At 43.1% G+C, this 12,036-nt stretch overlaps 1 protein-coding gene across 1 annotated transcript in view; it reads right to left on the bottom strand.

The window, feature by feature from the left end:
• KRI1 (KRI1 homolog) overlaps positions 1–12,036 on the bottom strand; it is a 109,932-nt gene that overhangs the window by 71,626 nt on the left and 26,270 nt on the right. Inside the window, exons 4-6 of the mRNA XM_069230398.1 lie at positions 3,764–3,857; positions 3,112–3,169; positions 1,940–1,989 (exon numbers count right to left, since the gene is read on the bottom strand). Of these exons, the coding sequence (XP_069086499.1) occupies positions 1,940–1,989; positions 3,112–3,169; positions 3,764–3,857 (202 nt within the window). The remainder of the gene's footprint in view (positions 1–1,939; positions 1,990–3,111; positions 3,170–3,763; positions 3,858–12,036) is intronic.

The raw sequence follows: 12,036 nt of genomic DNA, 5'->3' as shown, positions 1-12,036 counted from the left end.
CTTTCACTTGCACCAGAACTAGCTGCATCACATTTATCCTCAGTGAGTCTCCATTCAACTCAGGCTGTCGGTACTGGAGTACCACCCTCCATCTCAACAGATTCTGGTGCTCCCACCCTATCTGCCATTTACAAATTCCTTCAGCAACGAGGGAGGGGTATCAAAAGGACTCCCCAACATTCAAAACAGATCATCTGAAGATGCAGGTGGTCCTCAGGAAGCTCTCAAGGAATACAGATATCTTGCATACATGTCTTGGTAACATAAAGGTGACTTAGGATTCCCCCCTGGCCAATGTGGGGGGAACCTCAGCTGGTCACCCTTTCATCCAGGGTTGAGGATCTGCACAACAGAGCACAAAGGAATAATATTAATGTGTTCAGTATTCCCAGAGGGGACGATCCCATAGGGTACATTGTTCACCTCTTCAGAGAGTCTTTTTGTTGCCCTAAGCGACTGGGATATCGATAGTATGATTCAGAGGGCACATTGTGCTTCATTTTGACTAATAAGGGAAGGCCAGCTTGTTAACCTCAGTTCATCCTCATTTACACTGGTAATTTTCTAGGCCACATGCCCCAAGTCACCAATAAGAGCCTGTAGGGTTGAATTCTTTGTACGTTCCGATTTCTGCCATGAGACAGTAGTCCACAGGTGGCAGCACTCGGAACATATCCCAACTTTACAAAATATCGGGGCTTAGGTTTCTCATATGAAACCTGCTACACTAAGGCAGTGCTTAATTTGTAAATAAAGAGGTGCCGGTGCTCAAAGCCCTTCTCTTAAACATGAGACTGTTGTAATTAAATCTGCCAGCACTGAATACTGAGGCAGCGTAATCCTGAAGCCATCTCGGGCCTCTTCAATCCATTTGCAGCCACCCCCGCCCCTTCAACTCATCCTGCAACTTTCTATTTTCTCCCTTTATGACGCTTTTTAGTTTTTTCCTTCTTCCGTCTTTCCCATATGTGTCTTTTGCTCGCAGCAAATGCTAGAGGCATAAGAATAAGCCCCAGCCCTCACAAACAAGTGCCGGTGCTCAGCACCGGAAACAACAAGCACAAATTAAGCACTGCACTAAGGATCAAGTGTGAGGGCCTATTGTACTTTTGTTTTGATGCTACTATGGTTTGCGAGCTGCTACACAAGTAGCAGACAGCTAAATGACATGCTGTCCCCGCTGTCCTTTTCTCATTGCTCTTTTCTTAAGATGGGGGTGGGACCCAGTGCTCACCTCTAGTCCTTTTCTCTTGTCTTCCACAAGTCCAGGCAGCTTCTAGGACTCGAAGTGATGTATCAATGGGTCCTTGTTTTCACTATAGTTCGCAGAGGGATGTTTTCCTAGTCTTCCGTCTTACTTTCTTTATTGATAGTTGGTTCTCTTCTCATGTCCGTTTTTTCCTTTTTTTAATTGGGGCATTTCAGGAGGTCCCCGGAATATTTAGTCACCCGAGGACTAGCTCTACTGCTCTGGGGAAGGAGGGAATGGGGATCATTCTGGGGGTGGGTTGATGGGCAGGGTCATGTTTTTAACATGGTTGGACTGGTCAACACTAGGTGTGATGGGGTGGAGGAGTTTGCAGATAGCTGGAGAACAAAAAGTACCAAAGATGTACTTCAATGGGACGTCAGAACTGCAGAAGAGTAAAATGAAAGGTAACTGCTCTTCTAAAACAGCTGGTAATAACCCTATGCAAGTTGGATCTCTCAGCATAAGAGACGTTTATAAGCAGCAGACAGCAAGCGACAGTCATAACAAAATACGTGTAAAAGAAAAACAATACAATTAACAATTTAAAAAGACTTGCAAGTAAAGTAACAACTATAAAACAATTTGGTTGTCTAAAAAATAAAAACTACCATAGCACCAGGCACTGGCATCCTGGAAGATCATAAAGAACATTAGCACCTTTTGAAGTAAAGTGTGGGAGAAACGTACCTGGCTTGGATCTGCTTTTGCTCTTCTACATAACTTGGTGAGGCATCTCTCTGCAGAACCCACATGAAACAGAAAGAATACAGTCAATGTACTACATTCCAGAACACCAGTCTACAGAAGAGCACCAGACAGTAGAGCACGCGCCCCCTTTTGTGCAGGAGATAAGATTCTAAATCACTGCTTCTGGAAGCTCTAACCTCAGCAGACTCCAATGACCAGAATGGAAGTTTAAATGCAAAACATAATTGAAAACCAAACGCCTTGGGGGTGGGAGTGAGACATCTACAGATATACTTCTAACGGTATCTATTCAGTTATTGCTTCGTGTCAGAGGCCCTGGATAAAGCAAATAAATATATACCAGCCCTGCCACCCAGTGGCCTCTCACAGTTTTGCACTGCCCAATGACCTTTGAGCAGATGGGCACCAAGGAAAAGCAACAGCCTGTGGCCATTCAAGTATGCCACTGGCTGACGTCCTGCAAGTGGTAGACAATTGCTGCTGTGACAGCTTGAAAAGCTGATGGGTGCAAAATACTTGAAGCAACACTTAAACTGCTGTAAATGCATCTGGGAGGCATATGCAGTGTGTTTTAGATGCACCCAGCAGTATAAGACCAGCCTAAATTGCCAGTCACTTCCCTACTGAGACACTTCATAGCCAGTGATGTTTCCATCCTGGAGGAGAGTAACAGTGGTCATCAACCATTTTTATGCAAAGCCCCTCCGCTAGTATGGGGGGTTGGTTTGTGAGAAACTGACATATGTTAATAAGGTTTGGTGTTGTTTCAAGCCATAATTTGTCAGTGTGACTTTGGTGGATGTGGCGTTTTACATGGAAAACATTCTGCAGAAGGGTACCAGAGGTGAAGTGATATAGTGTTCAATAATTTTGTTGACAAAAATAGTTGTTACGAATACATTTTAGTTTATCACAGTAACAGTCAACATTTCTAATTTTGCAACAGTGTTCAGTTTGGTTTTCTTTGGTTTACCGGCATACTGGCAAAACATGATTGTATTTTAGATATGCTTGAGCAGCTTCAGTCCTCTTCTTTCCAAGGGTCTTGTGCCCCATGAGCATACCTTCACAAGGTATGGGCCCCCACAGTGTAACAACCACTGAATGACAATAACCTCGCGCTTGTAACCAACTGACTTTCGGAATGTTACCTCATGCCTTCTATAAGCATCCTCATCGTCTGTATCTTCATCCTCATCTACATATTTTCTAAAAAGGAAAATAAATATTAAACCAGGTGTATGACTTCTTTTATGTTATTCCACCCCCTGCCAAAATGGGTTATGGTTATCTGTAGAACAGGTAAAGGAAATACAACACAGGCCTGTCTTCATGGAATGGCTTATCTGCTTTTCCACCACCCCTCAAAACCACCTTCATACAGGATGGGGATCAAAAACCAGAAGACTGCATGACCATTTGTTCCTCGACAGGGTTTTTTGCATAGTATTTAGTAGAAAGTAGCCGTTATGCCAGTAGCAACAGGCCCCTTGTTTGAAAAGGTGGCTACAGATACAAAGAGTATACCTGTTCAGTCCCTGGACTATATCTACAGACGGCAGGCAAAGTAGCCAAGTAATACTTCTCCTAAGACTGGTTAAGCAGACAGGAGAGGCTAATGTATACATGCTTAGCCTCACTTTCTGGGGAAAACATACAGGAGTCCAGTATGTATTGCAATACAGCCCAGGGCATAGGTGACAGAAGAGGCCAGTCTGTGGTGGCCCAATGATTGGCCTCTCCCTGGGTAACTTACTGGGTTTTCCATTTCCCTTCCTGCCCGGAATGCAATGGCACTCTCACCCTTCTTTCTCCAGGATCACCTTCCGTTCGTAGTCCTTCAGGTACATGGGTTTCTCTTTTTTCTTTTGGGCCTCTTCGTTCTCTGAAGACAATTCTACAACAGGTTTAAGAACAACACTGAGTGGAGGCTGCCTGCCACTTAAAAGAAGCCTTCAATGTGTGCACTAGAATGTCGGTTCATTAAAAAAAAATATATATCATGAACAACAAACAGCAGACAGCTATCAGAACTCCTGGGGAACAAAAAGATTAAACAGCAAACAAAAGATTACCAACTAAACTGGGCCAATACTCTGCATTCCGGAAATCCAGAAGGTCATAAAACATTAATATTCGCAACTGCTCCGTAGAGAAGATCTCCGCTCTCTTTAACTTCCCTAACAATCTCAGCAATTTAAGACAACATTATCTTAGACAACTAGACATTTCTATCTTGGAGAAGAAAAAAACTAAATTTGTCCAAAACTTGCAATCCCCCATCACATCAGATGGGGGGTGTGGGTGTGGGTGTGGGTGTGTGTGTGGGTGTGGGTGTGTGTGTGTGTGTGTGTGTGTGTGGGTGTGTGTGTGTAAAAAAAATCATTTAACATCCAGCACTTTTCAAAGTGCCCCAAAAATATAAAGTGATCTAGCCACAAAATCTCTTCTACATGCCATTTTCAACCATGTGACCTCCAGCCAAGGTTTAGACACTATTCTAGATCTGCACAATCAAACATGAGGAGGAGCAAGAGTCTAAGATACCGGTCTGTAATAGAGCCGCCATCCTAAATTATAATTAACGAGAGTTGTGAAAGACACTATTAAATCATAGATGCATTTGTTGGAACATATTGATTAAATGCACTGATGGTGGTGATGACTGTTTTTTTTTTCGGAATATGAAATTTCATATGAGGATGCAAGACCTCAATCACCTAGGCAGGGCTCGAAAACCGTACTCGACCAATCGCTATGGCGAGTTAGATTTTATGAGGCCGAGCTATTTTTAGATGCTACTCGCCCCTTCTAGCCAGTGGACAAAGAACAGGTGTTTCGTTCAGTCAGAAACTGAATTGGCAATTAAGATGCCTTTAAATCTTATTTTTGGCACATTTGCTCTGTGTTCAGAGACAGAGGTCAAAAGCCAGTTTGTCTTCTTGGAATGCAAATACTTTTCCTTGTGACTGCAAAGTGCCAGGATTTTGTAATGTGAACTGTCTGACCTATGTGAAGCGAAAGGCTTTTGGTATCAGATTTTTCCTAACACACAACATTTATAGAATTAAGTCAACTTTACAAACATTTATAAGTATATTTCAGTAGCTGTGAAAGACCATTTTTTTTTACTTCTGTGTGATTAAAAAAATATTTTAATAGGATGAAAAAAAGTCAGAACACTTTACTTGGTGATGTGCACATGATAAATGTTTTCTTAAACCCAATTTTCACAGATTATTCTTAATACACTATATAGTTTTATCAGTAATGCTGCAAGTTAGTGGGAAGGTTTTTGGACGCTTCCTGGAAATGTACTGTCTGTAAATGACAGTGCGCTACCCCTTCATGCTTTAGTAATAGGTTTATTAAAAGTGAGGTTTATTTAAACATAAACTGAGAAACACTCCTGCCCTGATGTCAAAGCTATTAGTAAGCAAAGAGGCAAGCCATGCATGGATCATGTGTACCCTTTATGTGGGCTAGATTTATTATACATGGAGCAAACATTTTGTGCATTTAATCAAACAAAAGAGGATTTTCTTTCTTTTTTTTTTACAGCAGAAATGCTAAACTCAAATATTTGAAGGTGCACTCATATGTGCGAAATGAAGAAAAAGGCAACTGTGAATTACAATATTTGCCTAAGATCACACAATTTGAGACCAGTTTCCGGGTCAAGTACATTACAGTTAGGTCGAGTAGATTATTTAAACTACTCGACCTGCAGGTCAAGGAATATTTTTATGATTTTTCAAGGCCTGCTAGGTGACATTCTTCATTATCGGGTCTGCTCTTCTCCTGGACTGGCAAGCTTTTTCATGGTGACTCTCTGGGAGCTCCTGGAGGCAGCTGTTTTGAGCTACTGAGAACATCATTGGTATTCCTGGAACTTGAATTTTGAAGACAAGCATGGCAAAGCCAATAGGTCAAGCCAAAGAAAAATGATAAAAATAATACCTTATTCACAGTGTGATCGGTCGATTGACAGCAATTACACTGAAGCAATTAGTACTTGGCCCATCCTCCAGGAAAAAAAAAGAGAAGTGAAGCCAGCACACATTGGCCAATTAGAAAGCAGCAAGTAAGTGTGACAATGAAGCCAACGAATGGTAAGCAATGAGTGGGCTGCACGACTGCAGCAGGTGAGACCTAGCACCACATGGCTCTATGCGGGTCTCAAAATATAATGAAGCATAGCACTATGATCATATATGATGACATACATTGATTTTGATAAGGAAAGTGTATCCTAACTGGTAAATATATTTCTATGACTTACTCTAGAATCATTATACAGGTTCCATGGAGCAGGTTGGCGTGTCAGCCATGGAGAACACCAGGTGCAACATAAATAGTATTGGCATTTTTATAATCATATTTTTAGCCAAAGGTCTTAGATGAAGGAAAGTTGAGGTGAAAAGGGAAAAGAGGCATCCCAGTTTCTCTTTACGTTTATGCAGCCGAAAATGGTGTGTCTACCAATTTATGCAAGCTCTGTACTCCTTACATTTGGAAATTTCAGTTTCGCGCTTCAGGGTACTTGACATTCCCCTTAATGACAGTAGTTTTTCTAAAATTTGGATTAAGTTATTACACAATCTACCGTTCCAACCAGCAGCACTTTCTACATACGCACACACAGTTATGCCACATGAGCAAGTGACATCATCTGTAGATGTTCCTCTGAATGCTAGCCTCTTCCAATGAAAAACAGACAGTACAGAAACTGGGGGAAACAGCTGTGTTAGATTTTCGGACATCACAGGCCAGCTGCATATACATAAAGAGAAACTAACATATCTCTTTTCACCCCCATTTTCTTTCAAAGACAGATGCCTAACATTACAATTATATTGATGCCAATACTATATAAATTTCAATCAATGTGCTCCAAAGGCTGACCATCCTGCCCCCTTTATGTAACTCATATAATGAACCATTATGGTAAGTCTCATAAATAGATATACCAAATTGGATTCACTTTCCATACCAAAAACACCACATCACCAAGCAAGACGTGGTCACAGGTTGCCAAGGTTGGTTATATTTTTTAATCAAATGGTACTCGCTATGTACAAGGCCCTTCATTGGTTCACTTATGTTATTACACAATTAAGAAGCTCTGTCCTGAAGAAAGTGTTGGGTGCCCAAAGTTTTCCTATGAAGATCGGTCACTGCGGAAAGAGGCTGTAGGCTCTGGCCAGGAGGCCAGTCAGGCTGAACCAGCAGCGGGGCTCAGACCTCATGATGCTCGGGCAAAGGTAGGCACCTTTGGTCCTCTTCTCCACAGCTCAGGGGCAACAGGTGCAGAGGTGTCCTTAGGTATCGGGTTTTTCTGACCGGAGCGGTTGCTGCAGAGGGATGCTGCATGCAGAGGCTGCAGGTTTCGTCAGGAAGTCCAGGAGGGGTGAAATCACAATGGACTCGGACTCTGGAGGGCTGGGGAACCTTGTTGACACCAATGGTGCACTTCAACTCTGGTCGGAGACGGCGGGCGCAGTAGTGACTCTGGTGACGGGTTCTGGTGGTTCCAGAAGCATCAGATTCCCTTCTTTGGAGGTTTTTGAAGAACAGGTCTGCTGTTCACAGGAGGTCTTGAGTCTTTTTTCAAAGGCAGGCAGTCCTCCGAGATTTATGGGGTCACAGCTGCAGGTCGAATCACCCTCAGTGCAGATTTGTATGAGGGATGCAAAGAGGCTGGTGGTGTTGGCACCAGGTCTGCTGCTTCTCTTCTCCTCTTCTGCTGTTGCGGCTCTTCTGTGTCCTTGGTCTTCCCAGGGCATCAGGATTGGCTTATCTGGTGCCAAGGGCTCTCCTAAATACTGAATTTAGGGGCATTAGGGGTGTGTAGGGTAGTAGCCAATGAGCTACTGAACCTTGGGGTCAATACGCCCCCTATATAACCACTTCCTGTGGGAAGTGGACATAATTGTGCCCCAGAATTCCTGAGTATACCATCACAAAGACCGCTACTTCTGAAAAGTCATGTCCATCTCGCAGTAGCCCACCTTAGGGGTAGTACTAATCTGGGGGTGGCACGCCTACCGGACTAATTTTCCTGCCTGTCCAGGTGCCAAATAGGCTCTGGAGAGGGGGTGACTTCCTTTCCTGTGATGATAGCCAGATATGCATTTCAAGGTAGGCAGTCATTTGAGGCTTGCTGCCTTCGAAAGGCTAATCAGCAGGTCATCCTGTGGGAGGGGGATGTTTCACCATCTTCTCAGACCAGCTTTTGTTCTGGACCTCCGGAGAGCATAGGGCTCTCGCCCTGGGGGTCCAGAATAGTGTCTCATGTGGCAGGCTGGCATCAACCGGTCAGCGAGCACACCAGAGGCTGGTAGACTTTCAGGTGGCACCTCTAAGGTGCCCTCTGGGTGCCTGCATCAGTAAATCCAACACTGGCATCAGTGTGGGTTCACCTATACGAAATGTTTGATCCCAAATATCCCTAGCTTCAGTGAAGCCATCATGTAGCTTGGGTACTCGTAACGACCAGAGTTCAGCATATGCATTTAAAATGGCTTCCCTGGGCGCTTACTATTTCTGAGAATCCACAAAGACATAGCAGGGGCATATCTGCTTGTGCAGATTTGCCCTCGCATGTAATATAATGCTCCCTGCCTTAGGGCTGTAAGGCCTGCTAGAAGGGTGACTTATGTATACTGCATGCAGTGTTAGGAGACATGGCACACAGGCCGTGTGCCATGTCGTGTTTTCACTTTTGTCAGCACCAAGATATGCAGCCTGCAATGGCAGCCTCTACTGAGCTTGGTGAGGAGTACCTTAGGGTGGCACAATTCGTGCTGCAGCCCTTAGGGATTCTCTTTACTATCCCAGGTAATAGGGGTACCATTTACTAGTGACTTACAAAGGGTGCTAAAGGTTTTGCCAAGCGGGGAAACAACTGTGCAGTTTTGGGAAAGAGATCTGGCACTGGGGACCTTGTTAGCAGGAACCCAGTGCACTTTCAGTTGAAATCACATCAGATACTAGGCAAAAAGTGGGGGTAACCATGTCAAAAACAGGCACATTCCAACACTCTCTTTGCCAGGTCCGGCTAACTTACAGCCCCGAGTCCCCCTGGTACCATGTACTAGGGACTTACAACCAACTGGCATAAGTAAACTTACTTGTAAGTCAATCAAACATATACTTTTAAGGGTTACAGCACTGGCACTGAGGTCTCATCAGCAGGTCTCAGTGCACTCACAGTCATTACACATGTACCTAACAGTCAAAACGAAGGGCAAAAATAGGGGTGAGCCTACAAAAAGCCGTTTCCTCACAATTACAGTGGGCTGCAATAATGTGTAAAGCTGTGCATTCATCAAGATCTAACAGCGTGCAGTAATGCTGTACTTCCAGCCTCACAAGTGTTAATGGATTTACAGACTACAAAGACCATAACATGACCATCACTCCTTTCCTTCACAGTGCACTTCAAATTAGAATACTCAATAGGCACACATAAGGTGGGCTAATGCAATAAACTGTTGTAGTAATTTTGAAGTTGGGGCGGCTACATTTGCATCTGTCAGAAAATGAATGCTTTAAGATGCACTGTGGCTTCTACTCGGAGCCAAGTCTTTGTGGGCAATAGATGAAAAGGGTCAAAGTATGCCTAATCTATTCCTTGCAGGTATGACTCAGAGAACAGAAATTGTGTGTGTCAGGCATTCATTCCTCTCATTTGGGATTTTTTTTAAAAACATAGGTACTTCCTCGGCAAACAGGATGCCAATGAAAACCTACCCGTTTTGTCTACTGTGAGTTTCGGAGGATGTTCTGAAACTAAGATGTTCGCCACCCACTCTCTGGGAAACTTAAAAGTTAGAATAGGAGTATTCTTGAGATAATAATGTTGGAGAGACATTTTTCTCGCCTGCTGCTGGATTAACAAAACACTGGGCAGATGTCGATAGTCTATGACCACCAATACACCAGGGTAGTCGTGAGTCAACAATATACCAAAGACAGCAGGAAGAGTGACGGGTCGGTTAGAATGATGGTCCACTAACCACCAGGAAAGACCATGTCTCGCGGGAAAGACAACCACAAGGTATGTTGGGCAGGGAGCCTCTCCTGAATGTGTACAGCAAACAAGGACATATGACCAGGTATGAAGAAAATCCATCAGTATACTTGTAGTTAATGGCACCTTCTAGTGATGCAGATGGAAATGTGGTTATTAAATCCTATGCATATGTATGTGGTTCTTCTATAATGCACACTTAGCCAAATGGTAGCAGGGTGCTGCACAAAGTAAAAAAAACTATACATATCTTTTAATTTACTATTTAATATTGTATAGTAGCATTTCTATAGCTATTTCCTATGGCTTCCTAAGGTCCCCCAGGGCATGTTTGGCAGGGAGCTTCTCCTTTCACATTACACAAATATAAACCACTTTGAGTTGTGGTCTAGAGGTCACTTTGGTCCCAATTTTAGGGAAAGCAGGCCGTTTTGCTTATACAAAATATCAATGGTTGGTGATGGTCCTTACTCCCTTTGGTAGTTTATTCCACACATTGCCTCTCTGAGCTGAGAATAATCTTCGACCAATGAGGGTTTGATTTAAAAAAAAAAAAAAAAAAAAAATCAAGTCAGAAGTAGGGGTATCTTCAATTTGAGTTTTTTTCCCCTTGGCTATACAATCCGAGTTTGGATTGTATGAAGGCGAATACAGAGTGCTTTTCTCCTTTCAACTGGTAAGCTGTGTAATGCCTTCCAAACAGTTAGGTTTAAAGGTGCCTGAATATGCATTCTGAATTCTCTGAAGCTCGCCAATTAGCTTTCCAGAGAGTCCATTGCAGACACTTTGGCATAATCAAGACACCAATGGGATGACACAGTTCATGTACTGAAAGGATGTTTACTGAAAGGATTTTTATATTGCTGTTTTCCTGTTCAGCATTATGTTTTTCACAGTTTTCCTCACGTTTGTCCTCAACATGCCTCCTCCTCCCTATCACTGTAAGGGCTCCCAATTCAAAAGCATGCATGTACTGCCACCAGCACCCACTACTGATGTAATAGTTTTTTTAATTTTTAAATCAAGAAAAAGTACTCTATCCACACAAGATAATGCATCACGAGAACTATTTCAAAAGATTTATTTGTTTTTGTCTCATTTTGTTTTTGCTGTGTTTGGGCATACGCCTTCAATGTGGCATCAAATGAACCTGTGCATATGATTCTTATATGTATACAAGGGTGCCTCCCCTGCCTGAAAATGACCCTCTGGTATCTGCAGTCTGGCTGCTGAGTGGACAAGCTCTCTCTTTCACTTCTATTCACTTGCCTCCTTCCCATCTCCTCCTGCTCTCTCACCCTCCATCCTTCTCACCAACAGAGAAAGTTAACGCATAACCATCAGGGGCAAAGCAGATAAGAGACAGATGAAGAGAGCAAAAATGAATAAGCTAGTATAAAAGATGAAGCCTAAAGCAAAGGTCTGAGAAATTAAACATACTTACTGATCACTCAAATGGGTTGGGGAGCAAATCGCACCATACCCTTTTATAAACGACTGATCACTCACACTGAGCAGTGACTCATCTTCCCCTCCCCACTGTTACTAGTGCGACAACCCACTAGTTAAAAAAAACCTGAATGATTAGGCCCATACAGGTAAGGCTGAATGTCTCAAGACCCGACTTTCCTCTCAATAGCGACTTCCTTAGTTAACATGCTTTCTATGCAATTCCCATTTCGCCAAAATGACACAAAACTGATAAAGGCTGAGCTATATAACATATTTAAAATAACACAGTTGGCAGCCACAATGCACATTTGATACTTCCCTACAGCATTGGCATGTGACAGTACCTGATTTTCTGCAGTCTTTCTTTTCGTAAGGAACACAGCACACAGTTTCATCTGAAGTGGCAAATTCCATCCTCTTTTCCCTTTTGCAAGACTTATTGTGCAGTTCTCGCAAGAGGTGTTTCAGCTACTTCAACTGGTCACTTAGAATGTACCCCACAATTAAAAAAAAAAAAGACACAGGCAAAGCCAGTATGTCTGGCCTTCGCAAGCCTGCAAGATTGGCCAAACAGCCTTGGCACTGCCGT

This window comes from Pleurodeles waltl, chromosome 4_2 (genome assembly GCF_031143425.1).
Source record: "Pleurodeles waltl isolate 20211129_DDA chromosome 4_2, aPleWal1.hap1.20221129, whole genome shotgun sequence".
NCBI classification, from domain to species: domain Eukaryota; kingdom Metazoa; phylum Chordata; class Amphibia; order Caudata; family Salamandridae; genus Pleurodeles; species Pleurodeles waltl.
The sequence above is the reverse complement of the archived record's forward strand: the minus strand, read 5'-3'. Positions and strand labels throughout refer to the sequence as shown.